Source organism: Erythrolamprus reginae, chromosome 2, assembly GCF_031021105.1.
Source record: "Erythrolamprus reginae isolate rEryReg1 chromosome 2, rEryReg1.hap1, whole genome shotgun sequence".
Lineage (NCBI taxonomy): Eukaryota > Metazoa > Chordata > Lepidosauria > Squamata > Dipsadidae > Erythrolamprus > Erythrolamprus reginae.
In genome coordinates this window covers 283,695,546-283,720,276 of record NC_091951.1, presented here as the reverse complement: position 1 = coordinate 283,720,276, position 24,731 = coordinate 283,695,546, and the positions used below count along the sequence as shown (strand labels likewise).

The window sequence follows — 24,731 nt, the reverse complement described above, 5'->3', positions numbered from 1 at the left end:
CTTGATACCTATGCTTCGCTATGAAACTATGCGATGGGGCTTTGTAAATTGACACTTAATGAGTAATGAGTAAATTAATGAGTAATTTAAAAAGGGACTGTATTATTTTGTTAGCGATGGTAAGCTACATTTTTGTTACAGATGAAGACATTATTTGCATAGAATAGACTTTCAATTCATCCCTCAGATGAATGGCTCAGGACCTCCCTGTAAACATAATTCCTGTTTTTTCTCTCTAGCTATATCTGTATTTCTCAAATAGTGAGCTGGGCCCCCCGGGAGGGGGGGGGCACAGAGCGATGCCAGGGGACCCTAGGGAATGTGTTTCTTGCTGAAAGAAGTAGATATTTTTTTGCATTGAACAATAGCACAGAGTAGGAGTTATGAAGTGCATATAACAAACCTTTAAGCGATACTATGGGAAAATATTTAATAGGGATTATTCTGTGTATGGCCCTTGGAGCAACCCCCCCAACTCAAAATGTCCCTTATTGCATGGTAAAATCACAGTGAAAACGTGCTGAATATTGCAAACAATCATCCCAGCAGAGAGCTGGGGGGGGGGCACGTAAATGTTTACTTCTTCCAGGGGCTGGCATAACAGGAAATAATTGAGAAACACTGGGCTGGAGGATGACCAGGCTGACCAGGCTGTCAGGTGAACTGACTCTGGAACATGCCACATAGAACTGGCCATGGGAAAAACAGGCAGCTTCTCTTACTTGTATTAAGAATAATATAAGAAATATTCATGCTCTGATGGTCATTTTGAAAAATACTGTCTTAGTTAGCACCTAGAAGCCAACAGAAATATATGTGGCAAATTTCAAGTTTATAGGTTTTACAGTACGGGAGATTTCATGATTAATGTGTGAGTGGTTTTCACTTTTATATATACCATATTTTTCAGAATATAAGGCACATCTCCCCTCCCCCTCTGAAAAGAGGTTGAAAACTTGGGTGCATCTTATACACTAAATGCAGCCCTGCCAAGCCATCCCCTATCCTTTGGCTTCTGCCTCCCAGCAATTTGCTTCCTTGCAGCAAACAGCACAAAGCCCAATTAGCATGGACTAATCCGATTTCATGATTACATATTATATATATATATATTGGGGGTAATCTGATTGCCTTTGCAATTTTTTTAAATTAACATATATCCCACAAGTGATTGTGAATTTTCTGCCCGATGGTAGATATGAAGCATGTAGAGAGGATTGAATACTTTCAATGTCAGATGAAGAAAACTATTTCTTTAGATTTATAGTTGAATTTATAGTTGAATTTTATGTTGCTAATCTCTTCACTCACAATATTTATCAATTAACTCCTCTTTTGAATCACAATGATGCAAGCTTGATCTGTTTTTAACCTTTTTGATTGGCTTTCATTATTTTAATATGTTAATCCACCCTGCCAGTTTCAATTGTTAAAGGATGTTATTTCTAGTATGTATCCTTTATGTTATTCATAGAGGATACTGTTAGATCAGTGAAATGGAAGAGTCCGTTGAAGCTTAAACAGTTTATTTTAATAATAGCTGAAATGGCACCAAATAACACCCAACTCATACTAATCACAATAATGCTCACCAACCACGAGCCGCTCTTTTTATAGTGTTTCGAAAAGGGGGCGGCTTGGCTGAGACATATGTTTATTTTTGGCGATAGTTTTTCCTGACCAATCGACAACTAGTATTGGAAGCCGCCTGGGAACCAATCAGTGTTATGTATTCAAATACACATTATTCAAATCATAGGACACAACAGCTACATACTAGACATAGAATACAGGTCAGTTAAAATGTACAGCCTGATCAATTTCTGAATGCATTGTTTTCAAGATTATAGGTTATCTTTATAGTCCCATCTCCAAGTACTGATCCAAGAAAAAAGAAAAGGAAGTAGAAGGGAGCAATATATATCAGCAGAAAGTTCCAACAGTTGCTAAAAGTCCCAGAAACTTATAGGACACTGCAAGCCTCACTGTACACTGTACAGGCAGATGTCTATTTACATTTTGATATATTTTATTTTCCAGACATTTTAAAATCATTAGTTTATTGGAAGTTTTCAGAAAGTTTTCAATTTTAGAAACTGAAAAGGTTAAAAAAAAAACGCTAATTATCTGTTTTTTTTAAAAAAAAAATCCTTAATTTAAGAAACTGATTATTTCATTGACCCAAGAATAAATATTAGATATGTAAATGATTATTTCCATGAGAATCATATTTGAAGGTTTATGTGTTTTTTTTAGTTTCTTGTTAATTTATCAAACCTCCCATATAGATCCTTGCTCATTGCGAGTCGTGTCTTCAGTTAATGATGGTCCAACATATTTAATTTGATTGTTTTGTTATCCTAAAGCTGTTTTGTTTTAAGCACCAAACAGCACTACTGATTTTTATGCAGATAAAAATAACTGATACTTGATTTCAGGAAAGATGCCTTTTTTGGAAGCCCTGCTTCCAAAATGATTGGAAAATAAATTCCCTTAATTGTAACACCGGAGCAAAATTCAATTGACTGGTTCTCATCAATGTAGCAAATTCTGAATACAGTACAAATGACTTTACTACTTCATGCTAGTTTATTCATTTTAATTATATTCATCAGGTATATGTGCAGCACTTGAAATATATAAAATTTGCTACTTAACATCATTAATTAATCCAATCAATCATTCATTCATTTTAGAATAATATTTTTCACAAAAACCTATTGCAGAAGAGACGGAGTAACGACTCGGACACAAGAGCTGGATTTAAACTTGGGTCATTTTTATTATAATAAATTTGCATAATTTATTAATTAAATTAGCATGGATTAGCATAAATTTGCATAAATCAACATACTCAACTATGACCCGGAAACAGTGGACCTGCAGGGTCAAACAAATACTTCCGGGGCGGAAATGACGTAAAAGGTCAACATTCCTGGGCAACTATGGGCGTAGTCGATGCTGGTCCAGGTGAGGGACCTCTCCCTCACCTGAGACCCTGCCATGCCCTCGCATGAGGGGGGTCCCGCCGGCTCACCCCTACCCTGGGACTTCAATAGCGGGACCCAAAGACAGGTTCCCCCCAAGTGCGCAGGTAGCACCCACCATGGGCTTGGAGAGAACCTGTCAATCATCCCCAAAGATGCCCAAGGGAGAACGCGCAGTTGCTGAAACCACCCAGATTTCCGCCCCTAACCTGCCTACCCAATGACCAGAGGTAAGCCAATTAACCTAATTAAACACAAACACCCCCTAACCGCACATCCATCTCCCCAGTGTGGAATGGGCGAAAAAACAGCCTGGCCTAATGGGCGAGGCTGCAAAAAAATTCCCATTCGGCCCCCGAAGGCGACCCACTAGGCACACTGCAAAATAGGGAAGGGCGGGTGGGTGTCTGCTCTTAGCACCAGGTCCGGGCGAACAGGCTTTCTTCCCGGCCTGCTGTCCCTTAAATAGGGCCAGCAGGCCCCGCCCGGACCCGACGTCATGCCCGGCCACATGGGAAGGGCATTCCCGGCCGAAATCTCGCCTCGCGAGATTTCGGCCGAAAACAAGATGGCGGCCGCCATCGGAAGGGTCCGAGTCTGCCCGGCCCTTCCGCAACAGCGCCGTGGGGCCGGTAAGTCAGCCGGCGATATTGCAGAAGAGACGGAGTAACGACTCGGACACAAGAGCTGGATTTAAACTTGGGTCATTTTTATTATAATAAATTTGCATAATTTATTAATTAAATTAGCATGGATTAGCATAAATTTGCATAAATCAACATACTCAACTATGACCCGGAAACAGTGGACCTGCAGGGTCAAACAAATACTTCCGGGGCGGAAATGACGTAAAAGGTCAACATTCCTGGGCAACTATGGGCGTAGTCGATGCTGGTCCAGGTGAGGGACCTCTCCCTCACCTGAGACCCTGCCATGCCCTCGCATGAGGGGGGTCCCGCCGGCTCACCCCTACCCTGGGACTTCAATAGCGGGACCCAAAGACAGGTTCCCCCCAAGTGCGCAGGTAGCACCCACCATGGGCTTGGAGAGAACCTGTCAATCATCCCCAAAGATGCCCAAGGGAGAACGCGCAGTTGCTGAAACCACCCAGATTTCCGCCCCTAACCTGCCACGGAGCGGGGGTCAGATCTCTATCTTGGCCCCCCGACTCCCCCCTCTATCCGCGCCAGCTCACGCAGAGACACTGCAGGTCCAAAAGGGAAAATGGCGTTCCTCAGTTCTGACAGAGGAAGACCAGCAGCCAGGTAAAGCCACAGCTGATCTATGGTGATGCGGGGATGGGCCACACCACCCCGCTTAACTTTCTGACTACCGTACCCTGGCCTTAACTCCCCGTCTAACCCGGTGAAGGGCCCTAAGGGAAAATGGCGACCCACCAGCGATCCCCCAAGAGGATCTCGACCACACCACCTGCGTGGAGGGCCGCACAGTGCGAAGCCACCGCAGGCTTCGCGAACCTGGCAGATCGAAAACGACCCCCAGGCCCACACCGGTCCTTGCCACCACGGTGCAAGGCCCACTACCTGGGCGCCGCAATGGGATGCAGCCCTCCCAGTACCATCTGGGCGCAGCAATGGGATGCCGCCCTCCCAGCACCAACTGGGCGCAGCAATGGGATGCCGCCCTCCCAGCACACATCCAGGCACAGCAATGGGACGCCGCCCCCGGCACTAACTGGGCGCAGCAATGAGATGCCGCCCTCCCAGCACTAACTGGGCGCAGCAATGGAATGCCGCCCTCCCAGCACATATCCAGGCGCAGCAATGGGATGCCGACCCCCGGCACCGGCTGGGCGCAGCAATGGGATGCCGCCCTCCCAGTCCCAACTGGGCGCAGCAATGGGATGCCGCCCTCCCAGCACCAACTGGGCGCAGCAATGGGATGCCGCCCTCCCAGCACACCTCTGAGCGCAACGATGGGATGCCGCCCCTGGCCACCGACTGGGCGCAGCAATGGGATGCCGCCCTCCCAGCCCCACTGGGCGCAGCAATGGGATGCCGCCCCCCGACACCACCTGGGCGCAGCAATGGGATGCTGTCCTCCCAGGACAAACTGGGCGCAGCAACCTGATGTCACCCTCCCAGCACCTCCTGGGCGCAGCAATGGGATGCCGCCCTCCCAGGACCACCTGGGCGCAGCAATGGGATGCCGCCCTCCCAGCAATAGCGGTGGAAACGCCCGTCCCACCGCACACCCCATCTCCCCAGCCAGACAGCCAGGACCCAGCCGCCACGACGGCAGGGTCCCCACCCCGATGGTAACTTGTTGCTGAGTGGTCTCGGAGCGCTCTGACCCCAAGCAACACCGTCGGTCGCGTCCTGGCGGGGTTGAAGAGAAGGGGACCAAAGGAGGAACCTGGCCTAAGATCTTACCCGGACCCTCAACAGGCCGTTCGTACCCTAAAACAGGCCGTTGACCGCCGGCGGGCGACTTCCCGAATCCTCCGTATCGAGAGGCCGTTACCGCACTAGTGGCAGCGCCTCTCGAGAACGAGCGTTCCCGAATGGCGGGATCCATACGTGGCCTGGCCCAACCCTACATACTAGCACCCACCTACTGAAATAATGAGATGGAAGGCACCAAATTGACCCGGCGGCCCGCGATGCGGCCCCGGCCCAACTTTCCCGCACAGTCACACTGCGGAAGACGCCATAAAACCAATAACCCCGCCCCCGCCTTAAACAAGGCGAAGCCGGTCAACCTGGACCTAATAGTCCCAACCGAAAGGCCACGCTGCCTAAGCTGGACACCAATATGGCCAGGTACACAACTGGGGCAGGCCAGCTATAGGGGTAGCCCGTATACTGCCTGCCATCCCAAACAGTTCACCTGCCCGCTGCGAAGCCCCCCCCCTGGGTGCCAGACACTCCCAAGAGTGCCGCAGCCCAGGAAGCCTCGCCTCTTTACTGCACAGTAGCCCCCCGGCCCCTAGGTGGACAGGAAAAGCCGCTGGCGACATCTGTGCCCGCAGGGCCAGGGTCCGAAACCAGGACAACTGACCATGGGCCGAGGCGTCACAACCCCGTTATCTAACCCGGGGACATGCCTAGCTAAAAACAGTGTGGTCAGGGACAAGGACCTGTGCCCAAAAAATAATTGGCGGACAAGCCGCATGACCCTGTCCCTTTTGGAGGACAGGGCGTTCACAACACGGACAACCACTAGGCTGTCACACCAAAATGCACAGTCCTGCCCCCCAAACCGCTCACCCCAAAGCTCTAGAGCCACTATCAAGGGGGAGAGCTACCAAAAGGGTCAAATCCCTAACCAAAGGAGAGGCCCCCATTAGGAGGCCACGCAGACCAGCCCACTGGTCACCCAACACAACCCAAAGCGCGAGTACATGCCGTACCAGAGCACAACTGCAAATCAGCTTCCAAAAGAAGCTCTTGCTTCCCAAAAAGACAACCCATTAAAACGTTTTAAGAACTCCGCCACACGCAGAGGTCAGCCCTGACCCCTGCACATAAGCGGGTACGATAATGGGGCAAACAGAGCCCCTTCATCGCAGTACATAACCACCTAGGAAAAAAACCCTGCCCGGCACCACGACCCGGCGGGCAAAATGAAGTATCCCAGCTAGGTCCCGGAGCTGCCGAAGAGTGACCTTCCCGCAGCCCCAGAACCATACCAAGGTGATCCCTGATTTGTGCCAACTTGACCAGGGGCAAACTAGAAGATTGCACCTCTGAGTCCAATTCAATACCGAGGAAGGTAATCCCGGTGGCGGGGCCCTCGGTCCCCGTAGAGGCTAAAGGCACCCCCAACAGAGCGCAAAGGGCTTCGAAGACCCGCATTGGAGCAAAGCAGTGCTCTGCACGCGCAGTCCCCGCCATCAAGAAACCCTCAAGGTAGTGAACGCCGAGCCCGGGCCGCTGCGCCCCTTGAGCGCCCACTCCAAGAAGGTGCTCGAGCTCTCCCAAAAGAGAGCATGAGAGGGAGCCACCCGTGGGTAAAACCCCCGATCACTTAAAAACACCCATGAAATGGAAGCCCAACAGCGCGAAGCCGTCCGGGTGCATAGGGAAGAGCCGGGATGCTGACTTAATGTCGCATTTATCCATAAGGGCTCCATCTCCACACTGCATTACCATGGCCACGACCGCCTCCAAGGATGCGAAGCCGGCCAAACAAAGTTCGTCAGGAACGAAAACCTTCACTGACTCCCTTTTAAGAAAAAACGAGTGGTTAATCAACCTAGATTCATCACCCACCTATCAGGGGACCCCCCTGAATGGGGAGACCCCAAGATTCGTGAAGGGCGGCTCCGGGAAGGGCCCAAGGCCCCTCCCCATGGCCACCTCTTATGCTGTCCCGGACCGAACAAGCCGTTATGTCCCACAACCAACCGGAGGTTGTTGAACCGAAAGGCCTGCTCGAACCCCCCATGTAAGGGATCCCGAATCCCTTAGAGAAACCTAGCAAGAGAGCGGCCGCTCTCGAGCAGGGGTGGTCGTCCATCAACCAACCCCATTGTTGTTGTTGTAGTTGTTGTTATAATTAAATGGGCTGGGCCCAGTTCCCCCCCCCGTAGGTGGGGCTTGCCCTTTCAGGGCAGGGGTACATTGCAGCGGCATGGGAGCCCCGCCTTCCTGCACGCATGGCTATACATACAAAAAGGGGGGAAACAAGTCCCTCTGCCGCAAGCCCAGGACAATGCAGCGAAAGGGTCCCACCCTGTGGTGGCCCCCTTGTCCAATCTCCCTGGCCCCGACGGGTAAGCCGTCAAAAGGGGCGGAGGCCCTCTGGCCAGGGTTGGCGGTCAAACCCCCTGCCCCCAAAGCACCAGGCCCCGGCAAAAGCTGCCCCAGGGGCCTGTGCTCTCGCACTAGGAGCCAGGGGGGGGGGAAGGGGGGCAAACCTGGTTAGGAGTCCCCCACCCCCCCCGAAAAAACGCCATAGAATAGAATTTTCTTGGCCAAGTGTGATTGGACACACAAGGAATTTGTCTTGGTGCATATGCTCTCAAGGTACATAAATGAAATATACATTTGTCAAGAATCATGTGGTACAACACTTAATGATTGTCATAGGGGCCAAATAAGCAATGAAGAAGCAATATTAATAAAAATCTTAGGATATATTCAGAGTAGTTCCTGTTTGCTGCTCTGATCTCCCTTGTTAATATTTTTCTGGCCTGATTAAGTTAAATAATAGCTGTAATGAAGTTTGTCCATGATGTACTGAAATAGTAAAGGCCTGGAACAAACTTCCCGCAGACCCAGTAGCTGAATCCACAGCAACAGCGTTCAAACATGCCTGGGACAAACATACAGCCATCCCAAGACAAAATACAGAAACAGAACAAGGGCAGACTAGAGGGACCAATAGGTCTTTTCCTGCCTATGTTCATGCTTGCCTACAAATATATGACATCGTTCCAACCATCATCAGTCTCATTAGGAGTATGATTAATATGTGCCATGGTTCTTAATTTACACCTGAGGGAACTGGGGCCCCCAGGCCCCAAGAGGGCAGCAAAAGGCCTCTGCCCAAACAGGCAGCGCAGCAGCATGAAGCTGCCACCGAGGGCCCAACCGTCCTCCTTTTTTATTTTATGTTGTGTTTTATTTTTATTGTTTTTTGGGGGCCACGAACCGGGAGGGGCCGCACACGCAAGCCCCCACCCTAGCCCCCCACGTCCCCAAGGGGGCTACCAGAAGGATCCCCCCCAAAAATAGGGGGGGCAACAGCCAAACGGCCTTCCCGCCGGACCCGAAGCCCCCAAACCGTTCCCCGAGCCTCCGATGAGGCTCTCAAAATGGCGACCGCAACACGCGGCCGCCTGTTACGTGGGGTGGGGGTGGGGGCCTCACGCGGGACTCCTGCCACAAGCCCGTTGCTGCCCAAGACTCCTGGAAGATGTGCAGACCGGCAGCCTCGGATGGGCGAAGCGAGCGACGAGCAGTGCCCCAAGCCTCTAATGAGGCCCGAAATGACGGCCGCCTCACGCAGCCGCCGAAAGGCTCCAAGAGCAGACAGCCGAGTGTCTGCTCTTAGCACCAGGTCCGGGCGAACAGGCTTTCTTCCCGGCCTGCTGTCCCTTAAATAGGGCCAGCAGGCCCCGCCCGGACCCGACGTCATGCCCGGCCACGTGGGAAGGGCATTCCCGGCCGAAATCTCGCCTCGTGAGATTTCGGCCGAAAACAAGATGGCGGCCGCCATCGGAAGGGTCCGAGTCTGCCCGGCCCTTCCGCAACAGCGCCGTGGGGCCGGTAAGTCAGCCGGCGATATTCTTGAAAAACAAATATATTTTGATTAATTCTTAGGAGTATTCTTTTCAGCATAATACCATTCAAAAATGAGATGAATTAACTTTCTACACTGATTGATTCCATTGAATAGAGAAGTATATTTATATTGAGAAAATCAATTATGTGACTAAATCTGATTATATCTAAACTCATGTCCTGTTTTCCTAATCGGAAGCACATAAGGCAACTAACATATTTTGCGTCAAAAGCAATACAGCAGTTTCAAGTATGTAGATTGAACTGCGGGGTCCTTAGTGCTCTCTGAACTTGGTGGTGTTCATGCTGACATTTCATTACCAAGCTAGGTAGCATCATCAATGCACCAAATTTATAAGACGTCCCTGCCCCTTCTTATGAATAAAAGTATTTTATTCTAAAAAATGTAGGATTGCATTGACAAAATTTTCAAGGGACATGGGACTGATGTAGTGATTTCCCCAGCCAAATCTAGGCTGAATCAAATAGCTTTCTAAAAATGATTGTAATTCAATATGAAACATTTGCTGAGTTCTAGAAATTTTGTATGACAACATCAACAATGAGTTTGACTGTGCCAAGTTGCTGCATTGTCTATTTTAACTGATGTGAATTTTCACTTGTACTTTAGTTCAGATCTATGTCGTGGGTAGATAAGAACCTTTTCCAAAACAATATTGAATTAGATAATTTATGACTTTTTTATTGGAAGCATTTATGAAAATATTTGGCATCTATAGTTAATATTTAAATTATACTCCATGCTGTTGAAATAATTACATGAAACAGAAAGTAAGTTTAATACCAGACCAATACAATATTCAGCTAAATATTCTATTTTATTTGCAGCAAGTCAAATCACTGTATATACAGTATTTGCACTTCAGAAAACAAATTATAGTGGTTAATATTCACATGTATTATTTCTACTGTAATTTTACACCTAAATTGTTTTTTGAGTTTTAATAAAGTATTATTTTTAGCATCTATCCAATACGAACATAAAAATACTGGTAGATGTATAAAGTCATATTCCCAACAAAATACATTGGTCTTGTCTTTCATTTATAACCAAAAAAGAGGGATATACCATGTTTCCTGTATTATTTTTAAACTTTTGTGATTTTTTGAGGTGTTCTTGCCATTCTAAAATGTCTTAGTTATTTTTAACTTTCATAGCACCCATTGAAGTGACATTTTCATTTGATGTGGGAAATGGGCCTAATGAAATCACAGTGCAGTCACCTATTCCATTAAATGACAATCAGTGGCACTATGTGAAGGCCGAAAGAAACATCAAAGAGGCCTCTCTACAAGTAGATCAGCTTCCTCAAAGGACTTACGCAGCTCCATCTGATGGGCATATCCGTTTGCAGCTCAACAGCCAGCTCTTTGTTGGTAAGTCTACCTTTATAGAATAATTTTAAGTGTTCACATGGATATAATCCATAGCTATTGACTTTTTAAAGGAAAAAATAGATTAATGTGTTTTAGGCCATATATGACAACTTGCATAATTCATGCAAATATATCATAGAGGAAAGTGGTTTCTATTATAAGATGAAATGAATGGAATGGAAAGTAGTTCCATAAACAGGTGAAATGTCAACTATACTTCATGGATTCAATTCATATTTTAGTAGCTATATGGAAATATGCCATTCCAAAACAGTAGCGATTTAATAGAGCCAGGTTGGTGCAGTTGTTAGAGTGCAGCACTGCAGACTACTTCAGCTAACTGCTAGCTGTAGTTCAGCAGTTCAGATCGTGCCTCCGTCTCAAGGTTGACTCAGCCTTCCATCCTTCCAAGGTGGGTAAAATGAGAGCCCAGAATGTTGGGGGCAATACAGCGGTGGGCAGCAGGCAGGACAGGATGGAACACAGTTCCACCAGTGGAAATTTATTCAGTTATTGGATTTGTATGCCGCCCCTCTCTGAGGACTCAGAGCGGCTCACAATATAAATGAAGCTGTGTACCCAGCTCCAGCTGACCATCCCACTCTCCCATCCTCCTCCTCCTCATTGGAAAGCGGCAGAGAAAGCAGCACCAGTAGGAGTTGCAGGGGGGCCATTTCCCCCCCATCTTTTCTCAACAGCTGATTGGCCCCCATTTGCCTAGCTATTCCGCCTGAGGCAGGGAATGACCCAGGAAGGAGAACATGGGAAACGCAAAGCAAATTGTCACCCCAGAGAGCAACACTGGTGAGGTTGTAAGTCAAGAACTTAACAGTTCACTTAAGCAATGATGATCGTTCAAGCCACTCCCACCTGGTCACATGGCCGGCAAGCAACTCCTACCCAGTCACATGACCATCAAGCCACACCCACAAAATAAACCACACCCACAATGTGGCAGTAAAAAGTTTGGCTGCCCATTACTGGGGCAATATGCTATTCTGTAAACTGCTTAGTGAGGGCTGTCAAAGCACTATGAAGCAGTATATGTCTAAATGCTTTTGCTATTTCTTGTTTTCCTGCAGACATTTCATTACCCAATCTAGGTAACATCAACATTTGGGGTAATAAAATGTCTGCAAGGAAACAAGCAAGCTCAGAGGGCACCAAGGATCCTTCATTTTAACCCTGAGCTACAAATATTCTTTATTACAGAAAACAGGTACTGACGCCTTTTTAAGCAAAAATGATCAGAATACCTCCGGGATCGCCTTCTGCTGCACGAATCCCAGCGACTGGTTAGGTCCCACAGAGTTGGCCTTCTCCGGGTCCCGTCGACTAAACAATGTTGTTTGGCGGGACCCAGGAGAAGAGCCTTCTCTGTGGTGGCCCCGACCCTCTGGAACCAGCTCCCCCCGGAGATTAGAACTGCCCCCACCCTCCTTGCCTTCGTAAAGTTCTTAAGACCCATCTCTGCCGTCAGGCATGGGGGAACTGACACATCTCCCCCGGGCCTATACAGTTTATACATGGTATGTTTGTGTGTTTGTTTGCTTTTAATAATGGGTTTTTAGTGTTTTTAAATTATTAGATTTGTTCTTACATTGTTCTTGTTATTGTTGTGAGCCGCCCCGAGTCTACGGAAAGGGGCGGCATACAAATCTAATAAATAGATAGATAGATAGATAGATAGATAGATAGATAGATAGATAAATAAATCCCAAATTAAAGGTACACGAGTCCTTTACTCTGAAAACAAAAAATCATTTTGTAACTATAAAATGACATTTTTAATAATTCTGAAATGTTTTGGATGACACCCATTGCATGCAAAATGTGTTAATTCTGCAAAGGATAAATAAACAGGGTAAAGTAATGGCAACATTTATTAACCAAGCTGACAAAAATTATCTTTATGATATAATGTGGGTGTGTCAAACTCGTGGCCCGCAGGCTGGATGCATCATGTGCTGGCTTCACCCCTGCCCCTGCCTAGTTTAGCGAATGGAGGGAAAGTCCTGATACATTACATAACGCCACCATGATGCTGCGAATTTGACACCCCTGATTAATGCAATATTTGGTCCAAGAAATTTAGTAGCTACATCTGACAATAAAAAAGCAAGGTTTTTTTATATGTAGTATTTTACACTTCTTGACGTAACAGAAGGTCCTGCTTTTTTTTGTCACATACTCTACTGTTTGGAAAGAATTGAAACATTATTCTGATGGAAATTACTCAAATATCCTCAAATATCAATGCAATTATTCTTTGAGAAACTTGATTATGGTAAGGCAGAAAAGAAGAGCCTTTGTTATAGATTGTGGAGAATGTACTTCTATAGATAGGGCTTTGTTGTGGTTAGCTCTGGCCCAGCTCCTGCCCCAAGGAATGTGCAGGTGGATGTGGGGGAGACATCCACATGCCGCAGGCCTGTTTTGCTCCCGATGGAATCTGCCGATGATGCCTCCTCTGATCAAGGCAGCATGAGTGACAGGGAAGAGGGGTGTTTGGCAGACAGCCCTGGAGGAGATCAATCATCTGTATCATCCTTGGATTCTGAACAAGAATTAATGACACATCCACGCATGCGTAGAGTGATGCATAGGAGACAACAACTGAAGGATTATTACAAGAGAAAATGAGGCCACCTGTGGTTGGGTGGGGCTCCAGTAATTAGGGATGCTGCTATAAATAGCAGCGTGTGGGTTTGGCCATTGTGAAAGAGTATCTGATAGCAGTTCTTCAGGAATCGTTTGTTGCTGTTTTCTGGACTTTGTTTGTTGATTTTTCATGCCTTTGAAACCAAAGCAGAGCAACTTGTGTGTGTGTGTGTGTGTGTGCGTGTGTGTGTGTGTCTCACTTTGTTGGAAGAAGAAGGGGTGTGAAGTTTCTTCACAGCTGCTAGCTAAGTACTGCTTAAGGGAAATTGTACAGACTACCCGGTTGTTTTGGGATGAGTGCTCTTTGCAATACAAAAATAGTGCTTAGTTTATTTTGAATTTTGTGATAAAGAACATTGTTTTGAATTTTCAAACGTGTGTGTGTCTGAAATTTGTACCCTTGAATTTTCGAGAGGCTCCTACCAGAGAGCCCGGCAGAACAGGCTTCATAGGTTATAAAATACATCTTGAACTGGGAACTGTTAACCAATGAAAATATAGCAACTTGCACTCACCCATAATCAGCTTTAATTGATTAATTAATATTTTGCTGCAGCATTTTGGATTAGGTGAAACTGCTAAATATAATTAAAGAACAAACCCAACTCTTTAGAAATTGTACATTTGCTTTATTTGCCTAAGGAAAATTGACAATGCACTAAAGGGTGCCTTTTCATTTAGAACTGAACTTAAAAATATACCAAAGTTGCAAACTTGAACCATGAAAGGTAAAGTTATCATCCAAAAGAGTTGCATATCCATTTTCTGAAATTAATTTTGATTTTAAAGAATACCTTTGTCTTTGAATTAAGCATGTGTTTTAATCATATTAATCATGCATGTGTGTGTGTATATGTGTGTTTTTGCATACTTGCTAACATTACAAAAATAGCTTAGTTGGTCAGTTTGGGTTGGTGAGATATTTGGTGCATAATTTATGGGTTTCTTAAAGAATGAGAGCACACAAGTGCAATAAAATAAAGCAAGTTGGCAAGTTCTTAACAACTAACCATCTGTCAATATAAATCCCATCTTTCATTATGAGAATACAAATAATAGATCACACAAAAAGCAAGAAAACCAAACATTCAAAAATCTGGGCCATCAACAGATCACATTAGTGGAAGCAGATATGATGCCATACATAGAAAGCAAGTGAAATTAAAACAAAAGCAATTTCATTTCTAACCACCAATTAGGCAATACTTTTCAATAAATTTCCAATCCTCTCTAACTTCAAATTATTATTATTATTATTATTATTATTATTATTATTATTATTATTATTATTTATTAGAGTTGTATGCCGCCCTTCTATGAAAACTCGGGGCAGCTCACAAAATAAATATAGAAACAAAGCATACAAAACAAATCTAATACATTAAAAAACTACTTATTAGTTTTTTATATATTACTCAGTCAGACAATCCAATCACACCATCCATCCCATTTATTGGTCAGGGGGGAAAGATCTAATTGCCCCAGGCCTGGCGACATAGGTGAGTCTTAAGACTCTTGTGGAAGGCAAGGAGGGTGGGGGCAGCACGAATCTCTGGGAGTAGCTGATTCCAGAGGGCCGGGCCCCCCACAGAGAAGGCTCTTCCCCTAGGCCCTGCCAAATGACATTGTCTGGTTAATGGGACCTGGAGAAGGCCAACTCTGTGGGACCTAAGCGGCCACTGGCATTTATGCGGCAGAAAACGGTCCTATAAGTAATCTGGTCTGATGCCATGTAGGGCTTTGTAGGTCATTACCAACATTTTGAATTATGTCCGGAAACCAATCGGCAACCAGTGCAGTCTGCGGAGTGTTGGAGAGACATGGTTATATCTAGAAAGACCCATGACCACTTGTGCGGCTGCATTCTGCATAATTTGAAGTTTCTGAACACTCTTCAAAGGTAGGCCCATGTAGAGAGTATTGCAGTAGTCAAACCTCGAGGTGATAAGAGCATGAGTGACTGTGAGCAAGGATTTCCTATCCAAATCTTAGACTATAAATGTTGCCAGTCAATCATCATTTTTGAACTGTTGTGCTGAGGAAGCCTGACTCCAATATAGGGTTAAGACTCTATAGAAAAACAAATTAAGATTCAGTATTAAACTCCCAATGTCCAACCCCCTCCCTGACAATGAGATAAAAGAAGTTGTTAACCCACCGAAATGAGTATTAAGTAAGTGCACTGGGTTTTCGAGTGTGGAACAGAATAGAAAATTGCAATCTGTATTGGTATTAGTTTTAGACTGTGAAGCTTTCATCACACTGAAAGCTTTGAGAAAAGAAGTATTTTGTCACATTAAAAAAAATGGAAGCAGAGAAAATAAGTAAAGAAGAAAGTCAATGTTCCAAGCCCAGGGTAAGTAATTTTTTCTCCCACATCAAGGATTCTGCTGTCATTTGAAGGGCATGTCAAGACCCCTTTCTGGCAAGGAGGGGTAAGGTAATACATACCTTATACCCTTTTGCTATATCTGTCTCTTTTTTTTACCAAGACCCAGCTGTCAGAATGTTAATGGGAAGTGTTGATGTGAATGTCAGCATAAATTATTTGAAAAAAATACCTTGAGACTTTTAAATATCTTTATTTTATTTATTTTTTATTCCCTATTACTGCACACAGGGGATCCTGGAAAGTATTATTGAAAACTTTTTTTAAAATTGGGTATTCCAGCCAGCCAGTTTTCTCCGGGACCGCCTTCTGCCGCACGAATCCCAGCGACCAGTTAGGTCCCACAGAGTGGGTCTTCTCCGAGTCCCGTCAACTAAACAATGTCGTTTGGCGGGACCCAGGGGAAGAGCCCTCTCTGTGGTGGCCCCGGCCCTCTGGAACCAAATCCCCCCCAGAGATTAGAATAGCCCCCACCCTCCTTGCCTTTCATAAGCTCTTTAAAACCACCTCTGCCATCAGGCATGGGGGAACTGAGCTATTCTTTCCCCCTAGGCTTCTACAATTTATGCATGGTATGTTTGTTTGTATGTATGTTTGGTTTTATAATAAGGGTTTTTAGTTGTTTTAGTATTGGATTGTTGCATGCTGTTTTTTATCACTGTTCTTAGCCGCCCCGAGTCCACAGAGAGGGGCGGCATACAAATCCAATAAATAGATAGATAGATAGATAGATAGATAGATAGATAGATAGATAGATAGATAGACAGACAGACAGACAGACAGACAGACAGACAGACAGACAGACAGACAGACAGACAGACAGACAGACAGACAGACAGACAGATAGATAGATATATGAGAACACAAAGTTCATTTTTTTCACAGGAACTATTCCCTACAATTTGCATGTTGATCTGTTTGCTCAACCAAAGTATTGATCTAAGTTTGAAGCAAATTGGGTATATGTTTAGAATGGGAGAAAAACGTTTCAGTAAACTGAGTTCTCAATTTTTGCAAAACACAAACTGTGATTGCAAACAGAACCATTCAGAAGCATAAACCACTCTAGAGATAACACTCTCTTTCCTAGTGATCAGTATCCTTGCAGGTACATGATCCCACTCACCCATTGAAAGAAAGGAGCATACACAAAAGAAATGTTTAGAGAAAGAGATGTGTGACTGCTTGGCAAAGAGGAAATATTTCTCTGTTGCTGCCCATCTATTCAAAATGAGAAAGTGGAAAATTGAAAAGATGGGCAAAGGAAATAGTATAACTTCCTGCAGACATTGCATTGAAAATCTGAATTTTAATTAAAATCACTTGCAGAGGGTGGCAGAAGTAGTCGCCCTGGTTTTGTCTGTTTCAGTCAGGCCTCATTTGGAGTATTGTATTTTGTTATGCACATCACAGTTTAAGAAGGGCATTGATAAACTGAAGCAAGTTGAGAGAAGGACTACCAAGATGCTGAAAAGACTGGAAATTTCTTCAAGGAACAGTTAGCAGACCTACTGTATGTATTTTGGTTTGCAGAAAGAAGGGGTAAAGGGGCACTAAGAGCTGTCTTCAAATCTCTGAACGGCTGTTACATTGTAGATAGTTCAGATTTATCTCACTAACTCCAGAGGGTGAATCTAGAAGTAATGAGATGAAGCATCAAAAACGTATATACGGATAAAACATTATGAAGACCTTCTTGACAGTAAGAGCTGTCAATCAGTAGAATAGGTTATTGCATGAGGTGGTTTCTTCTTTACTGAAGCTTTTGAAATAGTATAGTCATCTATCAAGGATGATATAGAGAACAGGGTTGGATCTGATGATTTCTTAGGTCCCCTCCAACTCTATGATGCAAAGAACAGGTCTATTGTTGAGTTAGGGAATGGCTTTTGCAGTGTGAATGAGCCTCCCCTACATACCTATGCATGATATAGAATAGCTATTGTTCTGTCAGGCTCTCTGGTAGAATCCTCCCAAAAATTCACAGGTACAAATTTCAGACACACACGTTTGAAAATTCAAAACAATGTTCTTCATAATGAAAATTCACTTAAACTAAGCCCTCTTTTGGTATAGCAAAGAGCACTGGTCTCCAAACAAACTGGTAATTGGTACAAGTCCCTTATCAGTTCTGTGATACTTAGCTTGCAGCTGTGAGGCAATTCACAGTCCTTCTTCTTTCACAAAGTGAAACACACTTTGCTCTGGTTTAGTTTCAAAGTGGGGAAAAATCAGCACACAAAAGGTCAAAGTCAGTAAAGCAGTCATGAAACACAACGATCAGATAATCCTCCACAATGGCCAAACCCACAGGTTGCTATTTATAGCAGCCTCACTAATTACCACAGCCCTACCCAACCACAGGTGGCCTCATTTTCTTTGATAATAATCTCTCAATTGTTGTTGCCTATGCATCGCTCTCAGCATGCATCGCTGTATCATTAACTCTTGTTCTGAATCCAAGGAGGAGCTAGATAATTGATCTCCTTCTGAGCTGTCTGCCCCACTCTCCTCCTCCCTGTCACTCATGTCTTCTTGGTCAGAGGAGCCTTCATCAGCAGATTCCACCGGGGGCAAAACAGGCCTGCAGCATGTGGATGTCTCCCCCACATCCACAGTCCTTGGGGCAGGAGCTGGGCCAGAGCTAACCACAACAGCTATACACAGAGGTGGATCTCCTACACTGCTCACCATAAGCAGACATGGCAGCAACAAACCTCTAAAGTTTGTTCTTCTAAATTCTTCTGGTTGGGTATGCATGTAATTGTTCTGATTTCAACCCTAGAGTAAAAAATGCTTGGGAGAAAGAGAAATGGCAAGAGGCAAAATATATCAGAAATTAGATGGGTATATGGTTTGGAATGCAGGCTGTGTACTTAATGGCTATACTATACTATGATCTTCAGTGAGAATGTTGTCTCTGTGTTTGATGACCAATAAAATAGTCTTAAAACCCACCTGTGCCACCAGGCATGGGGGAATTGAGATACTCTTTCCCCCTAGGCATTTACAATTTTATGCATGGTATGTCTGTACGTATGTTTGGTTTTATAATAAGGGTTTTTAACTGTTTTAGTATTGGATTATTATTATATGCTGTTTTATTGCTATTGTTAGCCGCCCCGAGTCTGCAGAGAGGGGCGGCATACAAATCCAATAAATAGATAGATAGAAAGATAGATAGATAGATAGATAGACAGACAGACAGACAGACAGACAGACAGATAAATCAGAAAAATAGCAAAATAAATAAATGCAGGAAAACCAGGCAATGAGCTTATGAGGAAAACTAGATTTGTCCTATAAGTTAGGAATGTTTTTTCCCTACTCTTTCAATCACTAAGTCACTGAAATGTAGTAGAAATTTTCAAAGACCCCCAAGAACATCATTTTGGGGGGAAATGTTCAGGAAAGTTGTACCTAGAAAACTAGTGTCTTTCCCTAAAAATAAGACTCAACCTAAAAAGAAGGGTGATCATAATATAAGCCCTGCCCCAAAATATGCCCCAGTTAAGATTGTTGTATATAGAAAACGAGTGTGTTTCCCTAAAAATAAGACTCAACCTAAAAAGAAGGGTGATCATAATATAAGCCCTGCCCCAAAATATGCCCCAGTTAAGATTGTTGTTTCCCTTAAAATAAGACTCAACCAGAAAAGAAGGATGATCATAATATAAGCCTTGTCCCCAAATATGCCCCAGTTAAGATTGTCAGCTAGCCAGTTATATTTAGGACCATATTTCCCTGAAAATAAGACCAAACTGGAAAATAAGCCACAATATATCTTTTGGAGCAAAAATTAATATAAGACCCAGTCTTACTTTGGGGGAACCACAGTGTTGAATCAATGCTGTAAGCAATTCTGTTTGCATCTAGTCAAATCCTCATTTTTATTATTTTGTATAGTGCTATCATATAACCTTCTGTGACGGCTGGAGGGATTGGGAGTGGGAAGCACCATTTTACAGTGGTTCTCCTCCTATCTCTCCAGTTGTTCGCAGTCGGTGTTATTGGGGAGGGGCAGAGGTCCACCCCTCAGCCTCTCCTTTGTGGGATGCTGCAGGGGTCTGTCCTCTCCCCCCCTATTATTTAATTCAAGGTGTTGGTTATTACCTATAAAGTCCTATATAGCTCAGGGCCAGACTATCTATGAGACCGTCTCTTGCCACATACCTCCCAGAGACCAATTAGAGCACACAGAGTTGGCCTCCTCCAGGTCCCTTCAATTAAGCAATGCAGGTTGGCGAGACCGTGGGGGAGGGCCTTCTTGGTAGCCACCCCAGCTCTATGGAATCAACTCCCCCCCTGATGTCCATACTGCTCCCACCCTGCTGGCTTTCCGTAAGGCCACAAAGACCTGGCTATGCCTGGGGGCCCTGAAACAACAACTAGCTTGGCTACATGTATGAATGTGCATAAAAAGTATGTATGCATGTTGTTGAGTTATTCTATTATGAGCTTTAATTGGGGTTTTAGAGCTTAAATTGTATTTTTTAAACTTCTTTTTAATTGTTTTTTGTAATTTATATTGTTGTAAGCTGCCCAGAGCCGTTGGGGATTGGCATAGAAGTCAAATAAATAAAATAAAATAAAATAAAATAAAATAAAATAAAATAAAATAAAATAAAATAAAATAAAATAAAATAAAATAAAATAAAATAAAATAAAATAAAATAAAATAAAATAAAATAAAATAAAATAAAATAAAATAAAATAAAATAAAATAAAATAAAATAAAATAAAATAAAATAAAATAAAATAAAATAAAATAAAATAAAATAAAATAAAATAAAAAATAAAATAAAATAAAATAAAATAAAATAAAATAAAATAAAATAAAATAAAATAAAATAAAATAAAATAAAATAAAATAAAATAAAATAAAATAAAATAAAATAAAATAAAATAAAATAAAATAAAATAAAATAAAATAAAATAAAATAAAATAAAATAAAATAAAATAAAATAAAATAAAATAAAATAAAATAAAATAAAATAAAATAAAATAAAATAGGTTTAGGTTTAGGTTTAGGTTTAGGTTTATTGGATTTATATGCCGCCCCTCTCCGCAAACTCGGGGCGGCTCACAACAATAATAAAAAACAGTACAGTACACAATACCAAATCCAATGCCCACCCATCCAGTTCCAATTGAAATTAATAATCTCATAAAAAGCAGTATATATAAAAAACAGGCACACAGTCAATCAATCAACAAAACAACATGGGCAAGGGGGAGGTGTTTTAGTTCCCCCATGCCTGACGGCAAAGGTGGGTCTTAAGGAGTTTACGAAAGGCAGGGAGGGTGGGGGCAATCCTAATCTCAGGGGGGAGCTGGTTCCAGAGGGTCGGGGCCCCCACAGAGAAGGCTCTTCCCCTGGGTCCCGCCAGACGACATTGTTTAGTCGACGGGACCCGGAGAAGGCCAACTCTGTGGGACCTAACCGGTCGCTGGGATTCGTGCGGCAGGAGGCGGTCCCGAAGATATTCTGGTCCGGTGCCATGAAGGGCTTTATAGGTCATAACCAACACTTTGAATTGGGACCGGAAACTGATCGGCAGCCAATGCAGACTGCGGAGTGTTGGAGTGATATGGGCATACTTGGAGAAGCCCATAATTGCTCTCGCAGCTGCATTCTGCACGATCTGAAGTTTCCGAACACTTTTCAAAGGTAGCCCCATGTAGAGAGCGTTACAGTAGTCGAGCCTCGAGGTGATGAGGGCATGAGTGACTGTGAGCAATGACTCCCGGTCCAAATAGGGCCGCAACTGGCGCACCAGGCGAACCTGGGCAAACGCCCCCCTCGCCACAGCTGAAAGGTGTTTTTCTAATGTGAGCTGTGGATCGAGGAGGACGCCCAAGTTGCGGACCCTCTCTGAGGGGGTCAATAATTCCCCCCCCAGGGTAATGGACGGACAGATAGAATTGTCCTTGGGAGGCAAGACCCACAGCCACTCCGTCTTGTCTGGGTTGAGTTTGAGTTTGTTGACACCCATCCAGGCCCCAACAGCCTCCAGGCACCGGCACATCACTTCCACTGCTTCGTTGACTGGACATGGGGTGGAGATGTACAACTGGGTATCATCGGCATATTGATGATACCTCACCCCATGCCCTTGGATGATCTCACCCAGCGGTTTCATGTAGATATTAAATAGCAGGGGGGAGAGGACCGACCCCTGAGGCACCCCACAAGGGAGAAACCTCGGGGTCGACCTCTGACCCCCCACTAACACCGACTGCGACCGACCGGAGAGGTAGGAGGAGAACCACTGAAGAACAGTGCCTCCCACTCCCAACCCCTCCAGCCGGCGCAGAAGGATACCATGGTCGATGGTATCGAAAGCCGCTGAGAGGTCAAGGAGCACCAGGACAGAGGACAAGCCCCTGTCCCGGGCCCGCCAGAGATCATCCATCAACGCGACCAAAGCAGTTTCCGTGCTGTAGCCGGGCCTGAATCCAGACTGCTGAGGACCTAGATAATCGGCTTCATCCAAGGACCGCTGGAGTTGAAGTGCCACCACCTTCTCGACAACCTTCCCCATGAAGGGAAGGTTGGAGACTGGACGGTAGTTATTAAGCACGGCTGGGTCCAGGGAAGGCTTCTTGAGGAGGGGGCGCACAACCGCCTCCTTATAAAGTGGCGGAAAGGACCCCCTCCCCAAGGAGGCGTTGACAATCTCCTGGACCCAGCTCCGTGTCACCCCTCGACTGGCCGAAACCAGCCAAGAGGGACACGGATCCAGTAAACAGGTGGCGGAACTCACAGCTCCAATGGCCTTGTCCACTTCATCAGGTGTCACCAAGTCAAACTCCCCCCAGACAGATGGACAAAGACGTTTAGCCCCAGTCACCTCGACTGACTCATTGTCAGTCGACTCTGTTTCACAATTGGAGTCGAGGTCCGCTCGGATCCGGGCGATTTTATCAGCGAAAAACGTGTTAAAATCCTCGGCACTACTCTGCAAGGGCTCCCCAACTCCCCTCTGATTAAGAAGGGAGCGGGTTACCCTAAACAGAGCGGCCGGGCGGGATTCCGCTGATGCAATCAAGGCGGCATGATACGCGCATCTTGCCGCCTTGAGCGCCACTTTGTAAGTCTTAATATGAGCTCTTACAAGTGTTCGATCGGATTCGGACTTACTCTTCCTCCATCGCTTCTCCAGACGTCTCTTCTGGCGCTTCAACACCCGGAGCTCCTCGTTGAACCATGGAGCTCTACGGGGTCTAGTGCCGCGGAGAGGTCGCAACGGCGCAATCCGGTCAAGAGCCTCCCCTGCAGCCTTGTTCCAGGCCTCAGCAAGAGACTCTGCCGAACTGTGGACAAGTGTATCTGGAATAACCCCAAGCGCCATCTGGAAGCCTTCTGGATCCATCAGGCGTCTGGGGCGGAACCTCCTAATTGGTTCCGCCTCCCTGCGGGGAAGGATTGGAGCCAGGAAGTTAAGCCGCAGTAGGAAATGATCTGACCACGACAAAGGCAGCACTTCTAAGCCCCTTAATCTCAGATCATTACTCAGTTGCTCAGAGAGGAATATCATATCGGGTGCGTGCCCACCCTCGTGAGTTGGACCCTGAACTACTTGAGTCAGGTCCATGGCTGTCATGGTGGCCATGAACTCCTGTGCCAGTCCAGAGGAACCGCCGAGCGACGGCAGATTGAAGTCCCCCAGGACGATAAGTCCGGGGAACTCCACCGCCAGCCCGGCCACCTCCTCGAGCAGCACAGGCAGGGCTGTTGACACGCAGCTGGGAGGCAGGTACGTGAGTAACAAGCCCACCTGAACCCCTAAGTCCAACTTCACCAGGAGGGACTCGCAACCCGCAACCTCTGGAGCAATGAGCCTACGCAGGCCAAGACGCTCCCTGGCTATAATAGCCACTCCTCCCCCCCTTCCCTGGGGTCGAGGTTGGTGCCATACCCGAAACCCAGCTGGGCAAATTTCAGAGAGAGGAACTCCTCCCTCCGGGCCCAGCCAGGTTTCGGTCACACAAGCCAGGTCGGCCTCCTCATCCAGGATCAGATCCCGGATGAGGAGAGCTTTATTTACCACCGACCTGGCATTGAGTAGCAACAACTTGAGCCCAGGGCCAGAATTACACTCATCACCAGTGCTTTGAGTTAAGCTCATGGAGCCTGAAGAAGGGATCGCTACTAAGCAGCGATTCCTCCTTCCCCTGGAACGGCTAGCTCCATGGCTTCCGCCATACCTGCCTCTCCCCAGCAAGACCGGGATATTTTGACCCTCTGCCACCCCAGAGATAAGTGTCCCCTCCCCTCCTGCCCCTCCAGCGTCAGGTGTGCCAAAAATTCCATTCATGTCATATTCATTCATTCCATACATATTATAATCCCTCCCACCCACTCCATTCCATCTATCACTCCCCTCCCATTCATTTTCATTCACAGTATTCCATTCATTCCAATAATTACTAAAATAGTCCCATTCATTCATGCCATCACTACCATCCTCCCATCCACTTAAAAATCCCCACAATAATTTAATTAAAAAGAGTTAATATAAAACTAATAGTTCATATTATTAAAATATTAATTATTAAAAATATAGATAAATATAAGTAATAAAAATAAATATATAGGTAGAAGATATTTCAACTGGTCAGTTAATTAATCAATTAAGCCAAGTTCATATAGATATCATCCAGTCCAAAAAGGTGAGTCTGAGGAATGTATGATGTTATTAGTAGGACAAACAGTCCTGAGTATAAACTCTGTCCTCTGTCGTCCCAGGTTTTCTCTTTGCCACTGTCGTTGTTATCAGCTTTCTCACCTCCACGACACTAGCTTGGGAATAGCTTGGGAATATGGTTTAATCAAATCAAAAGGAAAAGAGCTATTGTTTTTATGGTGTCCTCCGATAACAGCTGGGTATATATTTCTGTGGGCCCTTAATTACAGAAATAACTATTATTATATAAATGAGATTTTGAAAATAACATCTGGATATAAAGTAGATTATTTTGGGTGACATTCAACTTTGTGTTTTCATGTGATTTTTTAAAAAATAACTTCAGCATTGAGA

The 24,731-nt window shown here is 45.1% G+C and overlaps 1 protein-coding gene across 1 annotated transcript in view; it reads left to right on the top strand.

Moving 5' to 3' along the window:
* CNTNAP4 (contactin associated protein family member 4) overlaps positions 1-24,731 on the top strand; it is a 185,748-nt gene that overhangs the window by 138,621 nt on the left and 22,396 nt on the right. Inside the window, exon 16 of the mRNA XM_070742803.1 lies at positions 10,418-10,636. Within this exon, the coding sequence (XP_070598904.1) occupies positions 10,418-10,636 (219 nt within the window). The remainder of the gene's footprint in view (positions 1-10,417; positions 10,637-24,731) is intronic.